This window comes from Euprymna scolopes, chromosome 36, assembly GCF_053919585.1.
Source record: "Euprymna scolopes isolate OS-2025 chromosome 36, ASM5391958v1, whole genome shotgun sequence".
Taxonomy (NCBI): Eukaryota; Metazoa; Mollusca; class Cephalopoda; order Sepiida; family Sepiolidae; genus Euprymna; species Euprymna scolopes.
In genome coordinates, this window is record NC_136517.1 from 95189371 (window position 1) to 95214267 (window position 24897).

Here is a 24897-nt window from a genome sequence, read left to right on the forward strand (position 1 = left end):
TCAGGCAATTTTTGGTTTAAACATTTGAAATTTTACATAAAGGGTATTCAGAGATAGGGCAAGCTTTTTAATTGGTTTGGATCGAAAATTTTTAGTTACCAATATATAAATGTATGTATGTATGTTTGCATGTCTGCCTAAAACTTTCGACAGAGGTGACGGATTTTCACAAGATCAGCATCGTTTTGAACTCGACCCTTCAGACAACAAGTACCGAAAAATTGGCTAAGAACATTAATTTCTTCACCCTCAACTGGGCACTTTTCAACAGGGAGGGATCGCTTTTTTCACCAATATTTTTCGAAAGTCATCCCCTCTTTTCGATTGTCTACTTCCAGTTTGCTGGTGGTCATAACAGCAAAGACGTCACATTATTTTCACATTCTTTTCTTCCTTTGCGGTATGGGTTCGAGCCTGCCTTCCTACTACCACTTTTTTTTTGCTCAACACACACCTTCAAACACCCGGGCAACGCCGGGCTAAAATGCTAGTAAATATAAATAAATGTATATCTATAATATAAAGCTGAACGTCTGTGTGTCTGGTCATGAATAGGCTCCTATATGGTTGACTATTATAGAAAACTGATCACATATAATGATAGAAGATTTATCGAGACACAGGAATGGGTATGTTTGATTTGACATAATGATGATTCATTAAAATTGTGGGGTCTGCATACGTACCTGGTCCACAAAGTATGGAAATAAAAAATTTAAAAATAAAAAATTAAAAAAAACGTTTACAAGTGTTTTTGATATAGATGTACATAATAATACTTTGATAATATGTTTTAACTTAAATAGGGATGGTATAATAAAATTGTGGGGTCTGCGTTCGCGGCTGGTCTCCATAGAATGGAAATAGGCACAAACTTTAATAAAGACTTTTCATATCTATCTGCGTAAGTATACTTTGATAATTATGTTTCAGTTTGAAGAAATATGGTATAATAAAATTATGTGGTGTTCGTTCGCGCCTGACCTCCATAGAATGGAAATATGTCACAAAGGTTAACAAGGTTTTTTTTAATATAGATCCACAGAATATTGTGATAAGTGTTTCAGTGTGAACAGGTATGGTATAATAAATTATGGGGTTTATCTATTTTATTTTTACTTTCATCATATTTTGCTTTGGTTTTGATACCCCCAAATTCGAAGCTATCTCTTTACAACCCTTCCTTTTCATAACCTATCATACTTTCATAAATCAGAATCCATTTTCTGTTGGCTGTTTTTGAACCCAGTCAACGACGGGTACTTTTGCTAGTACTAAATATAAATAATTAAATTAAATAATTAAATAAGAGTATTGTTTGGTATTTGTACAGTTTAATCAAGACATTAAAAAATGAAAATATCGAAAAAAAAGTTTATATTGTACGTATCCGGTATGGAATGAAGTTTTCTGAAAAAAAAATTTCACTTAATTTCATCAAGTAGTTTTTGTTTTACAGCGGAAAAAACAATTTGTTATGATACCGAGCAAAAGGTTCGATTTTTAGGAAGAACAGCTAGAATTAAAGATGGGGAGGGAGTGTCGGCATTTTAACTGGAGTTATCTCCCCGTGGCATTTCTAAAATCCAAACAAAAATTAAAAAAAAATCCAAGATGTCTGCTTTCAACGTGCTGTCATAAAAACGTGTTTTTCCGCTGTAAAAAAAAAAAAATACTCAATCAAATTAAATGAATTTTTTTTCGGAGATCTTCAGTTCAAAACGGATATGTACAATATAACCTTTTTTTTTTTTTTTTCGATATTTTCATTTTCTAATGTCTTGATTAAACTGTACAAGTACCTATTTTTTTAGCTTTATAAGAAATCAATTTATATATAAGAAATGTACATAACTTTGAACGTTTTAGATAGCACAATTTCGCAAGGAGGGGATCCATCAGCAAAGAAAATGTTATGTTCTTATCCTGTGTTATTAACTATCTATTCACTCTCTGGAACTGCCAGAAAAATTACATATATATATATATATATATATATATATATATATATATATATATAATTTTTCTAGCAAATCCAATGTAAACAAGTTTTTGTAGAGGGATTAACCCCTTGATCTCTTAAAACTTACTGAAATAAAATAAATAAATAAAATTCAATATTTTCCCAGCAACAAACAAAATTTTAGCATAAATATGATTGAAGGAAGGTCAAATAAACAATCTAAATGCACATCCAATAAACAAAGCTTCTCTCCCATAACTGCCCATTTGTGAAACACTGTTCTGCTGATCTGCTTCCCAGTTGAATACAACATTGTATCCTTCAAGTCCAATGTAAACAAGTTCTTGTTGAGCCGTCCCCATAAATAATCAAATTCTACCCAATTTACACCATTAACAATTACTACACTACCAGCTTACATTCATTAACCCTTATCCTCGAGTGGCCTTAAGGCCTTGATAAGTGATGACTCCTAAGTAAAATATATATATGTATAAAATAAATATTAATAATTATTTTTATTCTTAAACCTACAGACATGTTTCATACCTCTGTTCTCATCAGTATGTATATAATATATATATATATTTTATTGATGGGCGATTCTTTATAAATCTCTAAATATTTAATTATAAAGTTGTTATTTTTATTTGATTACCGTTAAAACACATGTCAAATGTGCAGATATTTTCTCAAATGTAAAAACACTTGTAGAGAGTGTGTGTGTGTGTGTGTGGGGGGGGGTGATCTATAGATTTTAGTTTTATTGGTATTTTAAAATAATTAAGTATTTATTTTATTATTACTACCAGCAGTGAAAGATTTTGTTTTAACCAAACTCAAATATATATATATATATATATATACATATATATATATTTATATATATATATTTATATTTATATATATATATATATTTCTACTAAATAAATATATATATATAATATTTATTTATTTAGTAGAAATGGTAATTAATAAAAACTGAAGAAAGTGCTCAATACTGTTGTAGAGCAAATATGCGTTTTATTTTTTATTACCGTATCTTTCTGTTAAGTTAAATTATTGTTTCAGCTACCCGGCCGTTTTTTTTGGCCATCTGTAGCTTCTTCAGACTTTCTGTAAAAGTCTGAGGAAGCTCCAGACGTCCCAAAAAAAACGGCTGGGTAGCTGAGTCTGAGGAAGCTATAGACGGCTAATAAAACGGCCGGGTAGCTGAAACAATAATGTAACTTAACAGAAAGATATGGTAATAAAAAATGAAACGTATATATATATATATATATATACACATACACTCATGAGCAAAAAAAAAAAAAATATTGGTAAAATCACTCATTTTTTAAGCAAATCGATTCTCTGCTCTAATTAGGAACCCCTCCTTCAGTGTACTGGAAGGATGTATCACATGCCTCCCTGCAGTCATTTAGTCCACAATACATCGTAGTTTACATTGCACTGTAGAGAATCTACTGTTTATTTTATAAAATTATCTGTAAATAATGGCTTGCATCAAAGTTTAAAATACAAAAGTCAAGTATCATGGTTCAATTGTGCTCTAAACAGAAACATTCATTTTGAACGCGCCTCTGACTTATCAAAGAAACAGCTGTCGATTTCATGAAATTATTTTTTACATAATCACTTGAATTAAAATTAAGCGTTAAAAGTCAAATATCATGTTTCAATTGTGCTAGAAAAAGAAACACTCATTTCAAATGCACCTCTGTCTCTATAGTTGATTTTATAGGCTGGACCTTTCTGCTTGTGCGGTAATAAAACTTAAATGCACTTGTGATTGTAGAATGTATAAAAAGTGTTAACTTTGATCAGAATCAAACTTTCTTTAATCAGATTTTTTTTATATACTTATCGGAAGCATTCCGATACAAAACCTATGTAAGAACACTCCCAGATGTATCAAGTATCTTTGTGTGAGATTTCAAAAAAAAAAATCGGCCTGGCTGTTTCCAAGTCCATAGGGAACTCGCACACACACACACACACACACACACACACACACACACACACACACACACACACACACACACACACACACACAGAGTTTATGTTTATATATCAGGTTGGTGCAAAAATAATGTCGTTTTTTACGTTTAACTTCAAAAGATCATAACTCCTTTCATAAATAAACTTCATTAATCGAAATAAGAACCATTAGAATCGACACATCCAACCACTGTGCCGAACATTGCTGATTGTCGTAGAGGATCCACTTCTCATAGCATGCCACAATCCACTTGAGAAATGGGTCATTTTTGTTGCGCAGAAAGAGCATAGAAAACGCTTCAAAATGACGATTTTTTGATTATCATTCAATTCATGCGGTATTCATTTATCCAACTTTTTTGACTTTCCTATATGCTTTAAATAGCGAACGACTATTGAGTGGTCAACCTCAAGTTCAACAGCAACTTTTCCTGCGGTTTTATGAGGATCGGCTTCAATTAAGGCTTTCAAATATTCATTATCAACCGCAGTTGGCTGGCCGCGATCGTCTACATCTTTAAGGCTTTCATCACCATTGCAAAATTTTTAAAATCCTCTTTGTGCACACATTTGTTAGTGGTTTCCGGGTCAAACACATCATTGATATCATAATAATAATCTATGATCCCCCCTTGCTAAACTTTCACAAGAAACACTCGTCTAGCTGTACACACTATCAATAATTCCCCCCCACTCTTTATCTGTGCCTAAACCTAAACGTAGATTCCATGAACAAAGCTTCTTTCTTAGAACTGCACACCTGTGGAATTGTCTTCCGTTTTCCTGCTTTCCGGCTGACTACAATATGGTTGTGTTCAAGTCTAACGTAAATAAGTTCTTGATGAGCCGTTCCATATAAGTTATCAAATTTACCAAATTTTCATTACTAATGATTACTATATTGTCCAATGTCTACTGTACACTCTTTAACCCTTATCCTTGAGTGGCCTCTTGGCCTTGATAAGTGGTGATGCCTATGTAAAAAATAAAAAAAAATAAAAATAAGCTGTCTCGGCAGCTTTTCGGCCTAGTTTGAACTGGAACAAGAAAATTGTGCGGATTTGAATTTTGTCCATGCTGTCGAAAAGCCTGCAAAAGAATGAGTAAAGAAATTGAGAACGGTAACGAATAACACGATTCGATAGAGCAAAAAACGCGCTTCAAAATGATATATAACATGACTATATATATATGAATGAATTAATTCAGAAATCATATATAAAAGTAACATATGTGAGAAATTGATAGTTTTTGCGCCAACATAATATATAGTAGAGTTTGAATAAAATAAAATACGTATTATATACGTTTGAAGCCAAAACAACGCATTATTACAAAATAAACAGGCATTTATTTTGTTTGAAATTTATTTATTTATTTATTTTTTTTTTTTACATAGTCATCACCACATTATCAAGGCCAAGAGGCCACTCAAGGATAAGGGTTAAAGAAATTCATAAATATATTTTGAAGGAAACCTCCATCTTCAGTATATCTTTCTTTCTTGTTTTTGCCATGTTGTTGTTGGAGCAGATAATCAGCAAGTAGAAGTCCGTTTGTTGTTTTTACGGTAGTTTTTTTAAATCTCAGAACAGTGCGTTTGGTCACGTGGGATTCACGTTAAGATTTTTGTTCCTTAGAAGCGCTGGTTGAGTTTGAATAAAATACGTATTATATACGTTTGAAGCCAAAACAACGCATTATTACAAAATTTGGCTTCGAACGTATATAATACGTATTTTATTCAAACTCAACCAGCGCTTCTAAGGAAACAAAAATCTTATAGTAAAGATGTTTATCTTCATCTTGTCAACATCCATCTTCCCCACTTTATCATTCTGCCAACCATATTTCTGATCTGATCAATTACTTTGAACATTTTTTATTCCCAACAATCGTGGCTATGGCACAAAATTCCATCTTCTGCTGAAGTCCTAATAATCAATCCTCATCTAAAAGAGTTCAGAAAAATTAGCTGATCATGATGATATTCATACTATTCAATGGTCTCTGGAAGAAATAAACATTATACCCGTTGTGATAGGAGCAACTGGTTTAATAAAAAAGAATCTTCAGAAATGCTTAGAAGCAATCCCTGAAAGACCAAGCTGTAACGAAATACAAATAGCAGCCATAAAGGGAACAGTATCTATTCTTAAAAAAAAGCCCTCAGATATACATTTAAATCATAACGGAATCAAGTGTTAGCTCCAGGAGGGATTAACCCCTTGATCTCTTAAAACTTACTGCAATAAAATAAATAAATAAAATTCAATATTTTCCCAGCAACAAACAAAATTTTAGCATAAATATGATTGAAGGAAGGTCAAATAAAAAATCTAAACGCACATCCAATAAACAAAGCTTCTCTCCCATAACTGCCCGTTTGTGAAACACTGTTCTGCTAATCTGCTTCCCAGTTGAATACAACATTGTAGCCTTCAAGTACAATGTAAACAAGTTCTTGTTGAGCCGTCCCCATAAATAATCAAATTCTATCCAATTTACACCATTAACAATTACTACACTACCATCTTACATTCATTAACCTTTATCCTTGAGTGGTCTTCAAGCCTTGGTAAGTGGTGACTCCCAAGGCAAAAAAAAAAAAAGAAAAATCTTGATGTTTCTGAATTTTGGAGATGAGCATTGGTTTATTTGTATTATTTGGATTCTTCAGACTACTGTTCTCATCTTGAGTGTCATTTTCATCATGTTTTGGTTGATGTAACCTCCGGCCTTCTTCAGGTGTATCTTGTCGAACTCTGGGAATGTTTCTGTTTAACTCAAGAAGGACCTGTGGTATAGTGGTTAGAATACTTGGAAAAATTGATTGTAAAAGTGATATTCTCTTGAAAGTTGAAGGTTCAATTCTCAGTGAGGGTGACTGAAGATTACTCAGGACCTCTATCCAGTCATGGCTGACAGAATGAGATCATGCTACCCCCGTGAAGTAAATAAAAGGTTTCATTAGAAATTTCATCATTGACTCAATAACACTTATTCTTGAATAGTTTGTAGGCCTTGATAAATGGAGACACATTAGTAATAAAAACTTTGGATCTTTCTTAATTACTTACTCTCGATTTCAGAATTTATTGCTTAACATTTTTTTTTTAACATCACTTATCAAGGCCCAAAAGCCACTCGATGATAAGAGTTAATGAGTGTATGGTAGTCACTGAAACAGTGTTATAATAGTGGTGGAAATTAATTATTTTTTTTGGGGGGGGGGCTCAGAAGGCATTCAAGATTAGAATAGTAGTCCAAAAGGATCAAAATAATACAGGGTGACCCCCCCCCCCCCCCCGCAAAAAAAAAAAGGGCCCCAACACTAATTAGGCCCCGTTTCTTAGTATTTTGTCCGAATGAAATGAAACTTTGGTCATAACTAGTTTATTATATTTAAAACATCACATCAAAACACTAGGGTTTTTGGCCTTTTTTCTCCGTTCTACAGCATATGTAGATATGGCCTCCATTTAGCTTTTATTTTTTTTTGGGTCACCCTGCATAAGTATAAAATCTTTATTTGATGCAGATGAAAATTTTATTTTTGCTTAAATTTCTTGAAACTATGATTCACAATGAAAGAAATGAAGCAATTTGTTTCAGTGCATGAGATTAAATGCTTTGCTCGCTTGACGTGAATAGATTAAGTTTGTGCGCCGCAGTTGAGTATAGACGCTAATCTCGTTTGAGTATCCTGCGTATGTGAAAAACCTTGTCAAAGTCAATCGCTGTTGATTCCATTCCAATCGATCGTTTCCTAGAAACAGTTTGTGACTATAACTGACATTTCTGATAAGAGATAAGACCGCAGTCGTTAACGGATTTTTAAAGAAAAGAAAAAAAATGCATAAATTAAAACAAAACTGATATTCATAAAATATCTTTTCAGTCAATGAATTTAACAAAAAAGAAGCGATTTCGAACTTAAGCATAAGAGGTGAATGGAAAAGTGATTTCAAATTTAAGCATAACAGACCATTGAAAAAAACATTTCAAACTTAAGCATTACTTTTTACATGTGTAGATCAAATTGGAAATGTGTGTGTGAGGCTCCTTGTTTTGACAAACTTCTGAGTCTGACCTTTACTCCTAACCTGAAGTGGAAGGTTTGCAACAAATCTATTGCCAAGGTCGTAGGAAAAATAGTTGTGCCATTTTACTGTTCCAGTAGGTATCTAAATCCCAACTCAAACCTCTACGTATATAAGAACTAGATACATCTTAAAATGGAGTACTGTTGCCATATCTGGGCAGGAGCTCCTTGGAGTACCCTATTCTGCTTTGACAAAATTCAAAACTGGCTTTGAAACCTAATAGGTGTTGCCATTTTTTCTTCCCTACAACTTCTTTCCCAGAAGAGCTGATCGTTGTGGCTCAATTGGTAACCAAGCATTAATTAGAGGCAGAAGTCATGAGTTCAAATCTCACCAAAGTATTTTTATTCGGATTTTATCCTAAAATGAACTAAGACATTTCAAATTATAATATTAAGCAGAAAATAGTTTTATTTTACTTCTATTTTTATGTAATCTATGTAATTTACAAAAATTAGGATCCTAAACAACCACTCTATCTCTGGCCAGGTCTTTATTGATTCCTCTTTCTCTCAAATCTTGTTGCGAGCCTATCTCTGCTCTGTCGTTATTTTTATGGCAAGTGCTCATCTGAGCTTTAATCTATAGCCCCCCCCTCCCCTGCCACGTTGTCAAATTTTCACCAAACACTTCTCTAGCTATATATCATCATTAACAAGTTCCTCTACTTTCTATCTGTGCTTAAATCTAAGCGCAAATTCTATGAACAAAGTTTCTTTTCTAGAACTGCCTGTCTGTGGAACTCTGTTTCGCTGGCCTGCTTTCCAGTTGACTACTATATGATCATCTTCAAGTCCAATGTAAACAAGTTCTTGTGGAGCTGCCTTCCTAAATAATCTATTTCTATCCCCATTTCTACCACTATTATTATGCTGCTGTTTCAGTAACTACCATACACCCATTAACCCTTATCATCGAGTGGCTTTTGGACTTGATAAGTTGTGTCTCCCATAAAAAAAAAATGGTCATCCATGAAAATGCTCTATGAAAATGAAGCACAATAGATTCATTAAAGAAAACTCTTCTTGATGCATGTGACACATGTAATCATTCAATTAAACACAACAAAAACTGCATGCATTACAACACTATGCTAGAAGAGATGGAATTTACGAAATAACGGCAGCTCTTTTCCAGCATTTTTTTGCAGATTTCTCTCCGCAACTGGAAATTGAACAACACTTGTGTCAGTATCGATCAGGGGGTATGTTATGAGCTCAAATGAAGAATAAATCTAGAAAGTTATAGAGAGAGGTGTTCAGAACAGGAGATTTTGTTGGTTTAGTCACATTGCAAGAATGGATGAGATTACTTGGATTAATAGATGTAGAACAGTGGAGGTAGCAGGATCAGTTGGCAGAGGTAAATCAAGGAAAAACATAGGAGGATGGATTTGAGAGAAAGAGGAATCAATAAAGACCTAAGAGATAAGTTAGCTATCAAGGATCCTAAGTTTTGTAAATTACATAGATTATATAAAAATAAAAGTAAAATAAAACTATTTTCTGCTTAATATTATAATTTGAAATGTTTTAGTTCATTTTAGGATAAAATCAGAATAAAAATACTTGGGTGAGGTTAGAAACAATGACTTATGACTCTAAGTAATGCTTGTTAACCAATTGAGCCACACAATCAGTTCTTGTTCTCTCTCTTTCTTTGTCGAATGTCGATTAAAACCAGAACAGACAGAATTCTTTCTGCCTTCCTTCCCTTTCTCTCTTTGCTTTCTCTTTCATTCCTCTTGTCAGCAAAAAACAATAAAAGAAATAAAATAAAGCTAGTGAAAGGACAAACCAAATCTTGCTTTTTGCTAATAAATCTGCAAAGATTTGTCTTACTAATTTTTTTTTTTTTATCTGGTGTCCATGATGAGAGTAGGAGTACATTTGAATTAGGGGGTGAAAAACTTTCATCTCTTTCTTTATTCATGACTAAAGCATATTGATCACGATTAAATATTAAAATCAATGAAATCGATTAAGAATAAAAATGTTCTTATTTACAATGCGGAATAATACTTGTCATATCTGATGAAACAGTTTTAAATTTGACCTTTTGTCATTCAAACTATTAACGTCAAAGAATAGTTGGCTATGTTCTATAGGATTTAAACTTGGTTCATCTAAATGACTGCATTCAAAACGTGGGCGAGTTTAATCTAAATTATGACAAAGGAAGTACATTTTATGCTTTTTTTGGTACAAAGTCATAAAACAAAGAAAATAAAGGCAACGTAATAAAAGTCCAAAATAAAATCGCTTTATTTGCTTACAGAGATTTGTTAAAAATGTTTATTGCGTCTCAGCTATTCATGCTTTTTTTTCATTAATTTTTTTTTGTTATTCTCTCGCGCCTTACGTTTAATCTATTTTCATTCAATCATACTACATTTTCTGTTTTTTTGTTTTTTTATTTTTACTTTTTTATGCGGAAGTATTAGAGATAAACGATTAACTAAAAATAGAATAAAAATCTATACTATATTTCTGTCTGTCTGTCCGTCCGTTACACTTTTTCTCAGAAACTACTGAGCCGATCCGACTGGAATTATGTATGGACCTTTATGATATGGTGCAGCAAAGTATCATGGTATCCATTTGATATACAGTTAGAGATTTATATAGATTAGTCACTACAATACCACAATCTAGAGCTTTTCTATGGAAATTACTGGGCTGATTTGATTAAAATTTTGTATGGACATTTGTTATAATAAGGTGCAGCAAACTAAGTATCATGGTATCTGTTTGATGCACAGTTAGGGATTATTCATCACAATCTAGAGTTTATCTTGGAAACTACTGGGCGATCTGGTTAAAATTTTGTATGCACCTTTGTTATAATATGGTGACGCAAATTAAGCATTATAGTATCCATTTGATACACAGTTATAACTTTTGCTTGTTTTAATAATATAAAATGTCTAGTCTAATATAAATGTAGCGTTTCTCTGTCTTTCTACTTCTCTGTCCGGGATGTAATTAAAAATAAAGCCCTATATTAAGATCAAGCTGGAATAATTCAGAAGTGATGATAACAAAATAAATTTTTGGGGTCTGTTTGATGACCTATTTATGAGAATTTAATATTCACATTATAGATTCTATAAGATTGTGGATAATCCCTCCTTTATGTCTCTCTCTCTTCCCTCTCCCTTTAATATACGCACACACACACACATATATTCAAGCAGGTCTGATTGAACACGATAGAGTTATTCTTTTTTCCGATCTTTCTGGATATCTTTTCCATTTGCAGAGCGGTCTTTTTAATTTCAGCTGGCATGTTATATAGAATGGTGCCCAAAAGTTGTTGTTCGGTTATATTCTTCTCAAGCGCTTTCTATTGGTGCATCCGATTATCATCAGGAGCGATTGTTGTTGTTTTTTTTTTCTTTTCTTTTGAGACTTGGTGTATTTATAGTTTTTTTTTTTTTTTTTTTTTTAATAGACTATAAAGGTAGATGGGGCAAAAATTATTTATATTTTATTTTTATTTTTGTAATTTCGATTTTCCTATTTTATAGTTTATTTATTTAGTTTCATGTTAGTTATTAAATACTGTTAGTGTATTTGTACTGGTGTTAAATGAGATCCGGTTTAAAAAGAGCTGTCGTTTTTTGATAAGTATCTGTTGTGTTCAATCAAACATGCTTGAATAATGACTTGCTGCCAATATATATATATATATATATATATATATATATATATATATCTCATTAAATAAAATACACGTTTTTTTGTCTATTAATTCTATTTTTGATCCTTTCCAACTTACGAATAACGATCTTCATTTCTGGCAGGAACTGACTGATGTAATTGCCATATTTATCGTAAGTCCGAGTACCTTCCAATCCTTCAGTAATAACATCTTGAAATGTTTGCAAAATTATTAAAATAATTAAACAATGAAAAAAATATATATGCTAAAAAAAAATTATATAAATTGTTCAAAACCAGTTAGATTAATCTATCCCTAATGATGATTTCTAAATGATTGGAAAGTACTCTGACTTATGATAAATATGGCGATTATATCAGCCACTTCCTACATTTATAATTTGGAAGGATTTATTTATTTTTTTTTTATGGCCCTGCAAAATATATATATATATATATATATATATATATATATATATATATATATAGAACAACAGGGGTATGAAATGAAGTCACAAAACTATATATTGGTGGATATACATTGGTTCATTTATTGAGTAAGGGAATACAAGCAATTATTTGGGGGATAGAAGGGACTCTTTATCCCAAGGCATTTCGAAGCCTAATGCTTCTCATCAGAAGAGTAGAAAAGATGCTAGGTAGCATGGTGGAGATGCGGCGTCTAGCGTAGAGTTCATTAGGAGCGAAAAAGACTAAGTGAAATTATAGAATGTTGGGGGAATTGAACTCTCTCTTTTCCTCTAACGCATTAAGCTATATATATATATATATATATATATATATATATATATATATATATATATATATATATTACTGTGAAAATATTCTTTATTTACTTATATTTCCTTTTTATATTTACCAATCCTTATTTAAGAAGCTCAATGTAATTACAGAGCATATAATGAAACAGAAACTTGTTTACATTAAATTTGAAAATGGTCATAATATAATCAGCTGGGAAGCAGCCCTGTAGTACTATGTTCCACAGACAGACAGTTCTAGGAAAGAAACTTTGCTCATGAAATTTGTGTTTAGTTGCAAAGATAGAAAAGATACGGCACAATCATGTTTCCACACCGGTTCTTGCCAGATCACTAAAGTTAAGCAATGATGGTCCTGCCCAGTACCAGATGGGTGACCATTTGGGAAGACTTTTGTCATTTATTCATTATATATATATATATATATAATGCTCGTGTGTAATTTGTGTTGCTTTTCATGAGAAATCTTAACTGAAACATGTATGCACATATGTAGCTAATAAGGTTTGTATAAAGGAAGTTATACTATAAAACTGCTCTACTTGTTGATAAGTTCCAGAGTTTCATTGGATTAACATCTCAGAAACTGCAATACAATCATTATAATATTATCTGTAGACACAAGTATTTGAGGGCATCCATTGTTTTTATTAGATCAGAAATATTATTTGGCAAGATTTCAGGTAATGTCTTTTTCTTCTCCTTGCAATCTCTTTCTCAGAAAAAAGACTTTGCGAATCTATCCTTGGTCTGTAAATGTTTTAATGACAAGGGCTCGGGTGACCCTCTATCGTGACCTCCTATAAACCGTTCGCATATATGTACGGCATAATCATGTTTGACATACCAGTTCCAATCAGATCACTGAAGTTAAGCAATGATGAGCCTAGCCAGTACCAGATGGGTGACAATTTAGGACTTCCAGGTGCTGTATGTAGTCTCCGTTTATCTTGGCATTGTTTTCAGTCATCCTGAACTTCTCCTTGCCGATTCAGGAGAATTGTGGTTGGGGATTGCGCAACCCTTGCCACACAATTACATGCTCGGCTGTCCCTATAGGAGTATCCTTTGTCTTTTGAGACTGAACGGAGGCATCGATCAAGAGCATTCGCAACAATCATCTAGCTAAAACAACTGCCAACAATTTCATTTATTTTCTGTCTTTCTTCTTCTTCTTTATGTTTATGCCGAAGATGAAATCATGATTAGCGTTCTTCAAAGGCTTCGGTCCATTGTTGTTCTGATTCCTTTTCTTTTTTAAAGACGTCACATGATTTGAACTTGGCAGAATACATGGGGTAGGTTGCCATTACCTTCCCCAGCGCAGTGGCATTTGGCTCTCCTGTTTGCACGTATCTGTTGTCTTTAGATTATCTGCATAGCTGCAGTCGAATAACGTAATTCTTAATACCATAGAACCGTTGATATGCTAGAGATTCATCCTCCTCCATTCCCATCCAACGTCCTGCTGCCGACGTCATCAGAGTTACCTTCTCCTAGATGCATATTTTAACTAAGACTAGAGGTGCATCTCTCCCAATGAATTAATTTGCCTCCATATACCAATCTGGAAATTTCTTATGACTCGGCGCGGTACATACAGTGCCTAGCCTTCCCAAATGGCCACCCATCTGGTACAGGTCAGAACCATCATTGTTTAATTTCGATGATCTGGCGAAAACTGGTGTGTCAACGTGATTGTGTTCTATCTTTTATATCTTTGCCTAAAACAAAATGAAAATTTCATGAGCAAAGTTTCTTTCCTAGAACTGCTTGTCTGAGGAATATAATACCACAGAGCTGCTTCTCAGCTGATTATATCATGACCGTTTTCATATCTAATGTAAACAAGTTTCTGTTGAGTCGTCCTCTTAAATGAGCCTACCTAAGTTCCACCATTACTGATCATAACAATGTTGTTCCAACAGCCACTTGGCACTCATTAACTCTTATCCTTGAGTACTCTTCATGTCTTGATAAGCAGTGACTCTCAGTTGAATCTGTGGTGTTGTGAACATCAGATGAATAGCATACAGCATTAAAAAAATTTTTTATAAAATGTTTATTAACAACTTGTCCTTGACTTACATGTCCATTAAAATTACAAATGTAATTTTAATATTTTCTAGGGCTCCGATGGAAATGAATCTTCTCAACTGCTCGCAAATATTGCCAACTTACAAACCAGCAATAACGTAAGTAATGCTTTCTAAGCCTTTTTATATTCGCATGTAAAAGAAATGTAACCTGTGCGCCACTGAAAAACTGAGGGTGCAACTTTACTATAGTGTGTCTTTGAAAAAATACATTTCAGAGAAAACCGTTATGTACTTATGTATCATGCCGAAATCAGTATAAATTCCGAAGACTACAAAAAATCGTTCAGTAGAAAAATAATTATAAGTAAAAGCAGAATTTTTCAAAGTCGCGATTTTTTAATGTAAATTGACTCTTTAGATGTTCAAAATCAGGGGGAGATAACTGCTTTCAGATCGTCCATCTTGCTTATTCTCGATAATATTGCACGCTTTTTTTTCCTGAAATAAGTTCTATCACGTCTTCTATTGGACAATGTTTTGTTAATTTTGGAATTTATAATAATTTCGGCAGGACACATAAGTGCGTAAGAATGTTTTCCCCCGAAATGCCTTTGTTCGAAAATGAAGGAAAGAAATAAATAAAAATCTGGGTTGGCATTTTTTCTTTTTTAACAAGAGTTTTTATTACCATTTTCGCAAACGTCTTGACACCACTTGAAAGTCTCTCGCCATCCTCCATCTCGCCCGGTGTACACTTCTTTTCTTCGACCATATGCCGGTCACAGTCGGCCTATTCTTGTTCTTGACTTTACATGTCCATTTTCTTTGACGCACACTTTGCATCTCCCTCAAGGACGTGGTGCATTTTTTCTCCTTTTTTTTTTTTTTCCTTCTCGCGTATACTTCCTAATTTGCATATGTGCATTTTTCGGCTAATCCAGCTGGTGCTAATCTCCTCACAAGCCAGCTATCCTTCGCTACTACTTTCCCACGCGCTCATATGCACTATATTACATTAGGTTGGACGACAAATTAAAGTTGCACCAAACTGAGAATTTGAAAAGTCAAAAAATGTCATCTTTAATTTCTTAAATCGGATCTTATTGTTACGCTTTCATAAAAAAATGTTCATTTTGATTTTTTTTTTCAGTAAAAATACGAAATTTTTTCATCTCTCAAAAGTCTAAAATCGACACAAAAAAAACAATTATTTGTCAAATTAAACTTGTATCATATTTGTCTTTCGATAAAAATGAAATATTACATGTACGTTGTGCACCGCAACCTCATGTCTCGTTCTATCAGATCAGGCTGACTGTAAAACATTTTCAACAAAACCAACAATTTTCTCTACAAACCAACCAAACCAAACATCATGAATAAATATTTGAAGATATAAAGAAATTGAATCATAAAAACTTTCACTAAAATGACTGGATTTGGCGTTAACCCTTTATCATCAGAATTTTTTTTTATGCGATAAATTTTTTAATCATGAAATCCACACGTGATGAAGTTCAGCGTGCAACTGATGCACAAACATAAAAAAAACCCTCATTCACTTGTTGAACCATGCATCATAGACCTGTACTTTGTAGACCAGTTGGACTAACAAACCATAAGAATAAGAAATATTTCCTATACAGGTGTTTTTTGGAAGGCGACTTGAAAGTACAATTTGGCGGTAAAGAGTTAAATAACCCAAAAGCGTTGCTCTGCTCTAAAACAAAACTATCAAACCAAACCAAAACACGGATTTCGTTTTTCGGACTCATTTCCTCATCTTCTGTGTTTTTTCCACTACGTATCGGCTGTATCATCCTTCGGCCTTCTTCAGGTGTATCTCGAACTCGGGAACTGTTTTTTTTTTAATTTCAAACCCAACCCTTTATTGTTACGGGGGTACCATATTCTCGTTCCATTCAGGCCGTCCCTGCTGCGGTAGCTTAATGCTGTTGCTGCTGCGTCTATCGCTGCCATTGTGTTGTCACTGCCACTGCTTTCGCTCAGGATTGAACTCAGCTCCTTGGAGATTTGCAATGTCTGTTCCAACGTCTTAGTCGCCTCAGCCATGGCAATGGAGCTATTTTTCATATAGTTGGTGAAAATTTGAACATATTTCCAATTTTAATAATAAGTATTATATTATTAATAAATTTACTGCCCTCAATTATCAGAGATATCCTGGACTTATAATCTTAATAAAACCTTTGGTCATTTGTTTTTGTTCCTACATCACATTCACCATTCCAGTTTCCTACATTGCTACAGCCTTCTTATACATGTATATATTTTTCTTCTATATTTTTTGTTTTGTAGGAATTACAGCAAAAGTTGCAAAAAGAAAAGGAAAGTCGGCAAGATGAGGTCGCCGCATTGCAGAGTATGTTTGCGCAGAAGATCGCCTTACTTAAGCGAACGCAGCAAGAGGAAACTGGAAGTGATGGTAAGAATCTTTTTCATTGACTGCATCCCCATGTGATCAAGAAACAATTCAATTAAATCTTTTTTTTTTTTTAACATACAGTCCGATCTCCATTCTTTCCATTGTCACTTCCCATCTTTGTAGCCGTTGATCTGGATTGTTACATCGTTTAATTCTGATGGATAACTCGTATGAAACAATGATGGCTTTTTGGTGGTTTTAAAGGTTTTATTTGGGAGAGAGGTACATTGTCAAGGGGAGAGACCAAAATTAACTCCTTATCAAAGAAAGGTTGACGAATGAACAAGTCTCGAGGAAATATACTACATCATTGGATGTCTCGTCCTGCCGCTTCCTCATCGCGGAACCGTCCGAAACTCTGTTCCAACCCCCAAACACGTGATCATTTCTGATGTAATTATCAACACATGCTTTTAGCATGTTTTGTCTAGAGAGTTAGACTCTGAACTTTTTCATCAACAAACATATCTGCTGCATTTGTGGGTTATCACTGATGAACAATAAATGAACAAATCAATAAAAGTCTTTTCTACATATGTTGCACAGTTTCTGCTGGTGTTCTGTTTTTTGTTGTTTTTCTCTGTATGCCATTCCTTATTGCATTGTCTAGTAGCCATTGATTGACTGTTCAACTCTGCAATTAAACCCATGTATGGCACAATGGAGACTTGGTGGCTTTAAAGGTTTTGTTGAGGAGAGAAGTTCGTTCATAAGGGGAAAGACCAAAATTAATTCCTTGTAAAAGAAAAGCTAAAATAAATTCTATTTTATTTAATTTTCTTGGTCTTAAAGAAATGGTCAATGAACGGACAGTCTCGATGAAATCTTCACTCAATTTTCTATGAGTGTTGGGATAATTAATTGGAATCGTTAATCGGAAATTTTACGGGTATCAGAATTGGAACGATGTGTGTCTATTTTCCGATGCCAAAATGATTCTTTTGATTGTCTTTTTTATTTGATTTTTTAAAGCAAAATCTTCCACTGCTGGTAGTAATAATAAAATAATAAATATTTATTGATTTTTTAAACTACCAGTAAATATTTATTGATTTTTAAACTTCCAGTAAATATTTATTGATTTTTAAACTACCAGTAAATATTTATTGATTTTTAAACTTCCGGTAAATATTTATTGATTTTTAAACTACCAGTAAATATTTATTGATTTTTAAACTTCCAGTAAATATTTATTGATTTTTAAACTACCAGTAAATATTTATTGATTTTTAAACTTCCAGTAAATATTTATTGATTTTTAAACTACCAGTAAATATTTATTGATTTTTAAACTTCCAGTAAATATTTATTGATTTTTAAACTACCAGTAAATATTTATTGATTTTTAAACTTCCAGTAAATATTTATTGATTTTTAAACTACCAGTAAATATTTATTGATTTTTAAACTTCCAGTAAATATTTATTGATTTTTAAACTTTCGGTAAATATTTATTGATTTTTAAACTACCAGTAAATATTTATTGATTTTTAAACTTCCAGTAAATATTTATTGATTTTTAAACTACCAGTAAATATTTATTGATTTTTAAACTTCCAGTAAATATTTATTGATTTTTAAACTTCCAGTAAATATTTATTGATTTTTAAACTACCAGTGAATATTTATTGATTTTTAAACTTCCAGTAAATATTTATTGATTTTTAAACTACCAGTAAATATTTATTGATTTTTAAACTTCCAGTAAATATTTATTGATTTTTAAACTACCAGTAAATATTTATTGATTTTTAAACTTCCAGTAAATATTTATTGATTTTTAAACTTCCGGTAAATATTTATTGATTTTTAAACTACCAGTAAATATTTATTGATTTTTAAACTTCCAGTAAATATTTATTGATTTTTAAACTACCAGTAAATATTTATTGATTTTTAAACTACCAGTAAATATTTATTGATTTTTAAACTTCCAGTAAATATTTATTGATTTTTAAACTACCAGTAAATATTTATTGATTTTTAAACTTCCAGTAAATATTTATTGATTTTTAAACTACCAGTAAATATTTATTGATTTTTAAACTTCCGGTAAATATTTATTGATTTTTAAACTACCAGTAAATATTTATTGATTTTTAAACTTCCAGTAAATATTTATTGATTTTTAAACTACCAGTAAATATTTATTGATTTTTAAACTTCCAGTAAATATTTATTGATTTTTAAACTACCAGTAAATATTTATTGATTTTTAAACTTCCAGTAAATATTTATTGATTTTTAAACTACCAGTAAATATTTATTGATTTTTAAACTTCCAGTAAATATTTATTGATTTTTAAACTACCAGTAAATATTTATTGATTTTTAAACTTCCAGTAAATATTTATTGATTTTTAAACTACCAGTAAATATTTATTGATTTTTAAACTTCCAGTAAATATTTATTGATTTTTAAACTTCCAGTAAATATTTATTGATTTTTAAACTACCAGTAAAGCCAAAATCGACAGACACCCTCTCCCCTCCACACAAGCATTTTTACGTTTGTGAAAATATCTGCACATTTAACATGTTTTTATGGTAATTGAAAAAAAAAACCAAAACAATTCTATAGTTAAATATAAAGAGATCTATAAAGTATTGGAATCGGGAATTTAGTATGGAATCAGTAATTGTATTGGAATCGGGAATTTAGTATGGAATCAGTAATTGTATTGGAATCGGGAATTTAGTATGGAATCAGTAATTGTATTGGAATCGGGAAAAATATTGGAATCGTCCAATCACTAATTTCTACATTATCAAGCAGCTAAATCCCACCCCTACACAGTATAGATCCCTAGATCTAAGAAAGCCTTCTACTTCAATAGTTTCTTCCCCAGAACTGCTATACTTTGGAACTCCCTTCCAGGATTCTGCTTTCCCAACTGTACTGACATGCAGAAGGTCAAGTGTAATGTGAACAGACATCTTGCTGCTCATCTCCCTTCATAATATCCCTGCAACTTATGTCCTCGATAGTTGTCGCCTTACTTCGAAGTGGCACTGTGCCTTGTTTGGGGTGAAAATTAAAAAAAAAAAAAAAAAAAAAAAAGCATGTCTTGTGCGATCACTTCCTAAAACTGCCTCATCGTGAACACTTAATGTAATTCCTATCTAATACTTCAATACTTGCTTCTAACGTGTTTTGTCTGGACCCCACTCACTAAGTGCACTGGGTCTATTTCCGTTTGCTGCCAGGTTGTCCTGACATATAACTAATGAAACACTCTCAAAATTCATACTCGTTAACATAATTTTGACTTGTTGGTGTTGGGTTAAAATATCTAACACTGTTACAGAGTTTGAAAATGGTTCTGAGTTCATATTCTATCGGATCTACTGCGTTCGATTGGACACTGATACTACCTTTAACCCTTTTTATCTCAGAAAAACACGTTGCTAGTCTCTCTTTAATGTATTATTATTTCCATGAAAGTTGCTCGACTGAGCTCTAATCTTTGGTTACTTTTTCTAAGACATATACAGAAAAGAACTCATTTTACTATCACGACGTTCTGTGGAATGTCTATTGACAGAGCTTCTTTGCAAGAGCTTCACTCTTGTGGAACGTGTTGCCGTAGGACTACTTTCCTGTTAATGGCAACTCGATAGTACCTTCTCACATTAAAGCTAGAAATGATAAGATTTACATACTCCTTGTTGTACTCTATGATCTGGAGTGCATAAATTTGCTGGCTTCATTGCTGCAGAAAAATAGAAACATTTCAAAATCATCAAACGAGATTCATGACTGACATCAGACTTACAGATCACATTGAAATTAAAGGACTTCATCAGATCGCATTGAAATTAAAGGACTTCATCAGATCACATTGAAATTAAAGGACTTCATCAGATCACATTGAAATTAAAGGACTTCATCAGATCGCATTGAAATTAAAGGACTTCATCAGATCACATTGAAATTAAAGGACTTCATCAGATCACATTGAAATTAAAGGACTTCATCAGATCACATTGAAATTAAAGGACTTCATCAGATCGCATTGAAATTAAAGGACTTCATCAGATCACATTGAAATTAAAGGACTTCATCAGATCACATTGAAATTAAAGGACTTCATCAGATCACATTGAAATTAAAGGACTTCATCAGATCGCATTGAAATTAAAGGACTTCATCATATCGCATTGAAATTAAAGGACTTTATCAGATCACATTGAAATTAAAGGACTTTATCAGATCACATTGAAATTAAAGGACTTCATCAGATCGCATTGAAATTAAAGGACTTCATCAGATCGCATTGAAATTAAAGGACTTCATCAGATCGCATTGAAATTAAAGGACTTCATCAGATTGCATTGAAATTAAAGGACTTCATCAGATCGCATTGAAATTAAAGGACTTCATCAGATTGCATTGAAATTAAAGGACTTCATCAGATCGCATTGAAATTAAAGGACTTCATCAGATCGCATTGAAATTAAAGGACTTCATCAGATCGCATTGAAATTAAAGGACTTCATCAGATCGCATTGAAATTAAAGGACTTCATCAGATCGCATTTAAATTAAAGGACTTCATCAGATTGCATTGAAATTAAAGGACTTCATCAGATTGCATTGAAATTAAAGGACTTCATCAGATCGCATTGAAATTAAAGGACTTCATCAGATCGCATTGAAATTAAAGGACTTCATCAGATCGCATTGAAATTAAAGGACTTCATCAGATCGCATTGAAATTAAAGGACTTCATCAGATCGCATTGAAATTAAAGGACTTCATCAGATCGCATTGAAATTAAAGGACTTCATCAGATCGCATTGAAATTAAAGGACTTCATCAGATCGCATTGAAATTAAAGGACTTCATCAGATCGCATTGAAATTAAAGGACTTCATCAGATCGCATTGAAATTAAAGGACTTCATCAGATCGCATTGAAATTAAAGGACTTCATCAGATCGCATTGAAATTAAAGGACTTCATCAGATCGCATTGAAATTAAAGGACTTCATCAGATCGCATTGAAATTAAAGGACTTCATCAGATCGCATTGAAATTAAAGGACTTCATCAGATCGCATTGAAATTAAAGGACTTCATCAGATCGCATTGAAATTAAAGGACTTCATCAGATAGCATTGAAATTAAAGGACTTCATCAGATCGCATTGAAATTAAAGGACTTCATCAGATCGCATTGAAATTAAAGGACTTCATCAGATCGCATTGAAATTAAAGGACTTCATCAGATCGCATTGAAATTAAAGGACTTCATCAGATCGCATTGAAATTAAAGGACTTCATCAGATCGCATTGAAATTAAAGGACTTCATCAGATCGCATTGAAATTAAAGGACTTCATCAGATCGCATTGAAATTAAAGGACTTCATCAGATCGCATTGAAATTAAAGGACTTCATCAGATTGCATTGAAATTAAAGGACTTCATCAGATCGCATTGAAATTAAAGGACTTCATCAGATCGCATTGAAATTAAAGGACTTCATCAGATCGCATTGAAATTAAAGGACTTCATCAGATTGCATTGAAATTAAAGGACTTCATCAGATCGCATTGAAATTAAAGGACTTCATCAGATCGCATTGAAATTAAAGGACTTCATCAGATCGCATTGAAATTAAAGGACTTCATCAGATCGCATTGAAATTAAAGGACTTCATCAGATCGCATTGAAATTAAAGGACTTCATCAGATTGCATTGAAATTAAAGGACTTCATCAGATTGCATTGAAATTAAAGGACTTCATCAGATTGCATTGAAATTAAAGGACTTCATCAGATTGCATTGAAATTAAAGGACTTCATCAGATCGCATTGAAATTAAAGGACTTCATCAGATCACAACTTTAACACGAGTCACTCCTAACATTAATGCTTTTTGTTTTTTTACTTCCTTTTGCAAAACTTAATTATGTTCTGCAAAACTAAAAAAACAAAATAACAACCACCCTATATATATTATTTAATTGAAATTCATTATTGAGATGAGAATTATTTATTAATTTTATTTATTGTGGACTACTATCCTCATCTTTGGGGCCCGTTGCGCAGTGGATAGAGACGTTGAATCTCTACGGTTCCAGGTGAGAATTGTCTGAAGATAGCGGTTTCAATCCTACGCAAAGCTGGCCAGAGGCTTACTTGGCCAAAACCTGGTGAGACGACAACAACTACGAAAGGCAGTTAGGAGATTCGGAATTCCTATCATGTTGCAGTTACCTCCTGACGAAGGCCAGAAGAATAGTTATCTGAAATGTCGTGAAACAATAACTAAAAAGATGAGGATAATAGTCCGCAATAAATAAAATTAATAAACAACCACCCTTTCCCCCTTTTCACTTTTCTCCTTTTCCTTTTCCCCATTTCCCCTTTCACTTTCTATCTCCCTCACTTCCTGACTGGTTAAACAAAACAACCAAACAAAACTCTACAAATAAATATTTGAAGATATATTTGAAGCTTTTTTTTTTTTTTTTTTTTTTTAAAAGATATATTTGAAGCTTTTTTTTTTTGAAGATATATTTGAAGCTTTTTTTTTTTTTTTGAAGATATATTTGAAGCTTTTTTTTTTTTGAAGATATATTTGAAGCTTTTTTTTTTAAAGATATATTTGAAGCTTTTTTTTTTTTTTTGAAGAAATATTTGAAGCTTTTTTTTTTCAAAATAACTCGCTTCAGCATTAAATAACCCGAAAAGGGTTGATATGCCAAAAAAACAAAACGACCAACCAAAACGAGACACTCCAGTAATCACGAGCAAGATAGTAAAACTCTTTGAACAATACCAAAATGTCTGAAAAAAATCTTCTCAGCACTTGTTCGTAAATAAATGTCTCAGGAAACAGTTAATAAACCTATCCTCTCTTAAATGAGGAGTTAAAGCCTGGAAAGATGTCTTCTTGAGACTAAACAGATACTAAACTTTGATCCTAACCTGAAAGTTGGATAAAAATGCAATTAGAATTTGTGTATGAAGATTTGAGAATTTAAAAATTTTTGTTCCTTATACCAATATTTGATGCATAAAATTAATGAGAAATTAATATATTTTTTTTTCTTTGTTAGTTTCAGTTGAGCAGCAAGATATTTTGCCTGATCGTAATAAATTACAGGTAAGAAATCAAAATGCAATCTAAAATAATGTCATTAAAATCTAATTAAAAATCTAATGAAATTATTAAATTGTTATTTAAAATGTATTAAATGCAATTAAAAAAAAAATGTCATTAAAAATGTTATTGAAATCTATTAAAATGTCATAAAAATATTACAAGTGATATTAAAATGGCATAAAAAAATGCAATTAAAATGTCATTAAAAACATTATTCATTAGAGGAAAATTTATTACATAATATGATACTAGCAGATATATGCTGCATTGCTTGGTATTAAACGTAATGTTAAATTCCTTTTTTAAAAAAATGAAGTAAAAAAAACGGAACAAACTGAGACATGTGCATGCGAATATTGTTTTTTTTCTAAACAGTTCACTTCTTGTAAGTAAAAAAAATACTCTAGCTGAGATCAAAACTAAAACCTTAAGACTGATTCAAGTACGATAGTCATTAGGCCAGCTTGCAACGATCTTTAAAAAGTGTTTCCAAACCTACTTATTCTTAGCATAAGTCATATGTCATGTGAATGATTTGCGGATGCGCATTCATGGAACAGTTGACAAACAGATAAGAATCCGATGACCCCCCCCCCCCCTCCATGTACTAATTTTTCAATTTTGACCCCTTCTCTTTTTTCTGGATGAAAACCAATTAAAAAATTTTCGATCAAGTTTCAAGTCTGTAGATCTAAAATTCATTGAGTATATAGGTTGAGAGTTGTCCCCCCACACACATTCTATCTTGTATAGATATATGGATTAGGCAAATCTATGGGAGGTC

General features: G+C 32.3%; 1 protein-coding gene across 4 annotated transcripts in view; it reads left to right on the forward strand.

The window, feature by feature from the left end:
* The window catches only part of LOC145260690 (thyroid receptor-interacting protein 11-like), a 183818-nt gene that overhangs the window by 56348 nt on the left and 102573 nt on the right, over positions 1 to 24897 (forward strand). For 3 of the 4 annotated variants that reach the window (XM_080119089.1, XM_080119091.1, XM_080119092.1), the window contains 3 exons: positions 14647 to 14712; positions 16876 to 17002; positions 24067 to 24113. In XM_080119089.1, the coding sequence (XP_079975215.1) occupies positions 14647 to 14712; positions 16876 to 17002; positions 24067 to 24113 (240 nt within the window). The remainder of the gene's footprint in view (positions 1 to 14646; positions 14713 to 16875; positions 17003 to 24066; positions 24114 to 24897) is intronic. The other variant, XM_080119090.1, reaches the window with a different exon arrangement.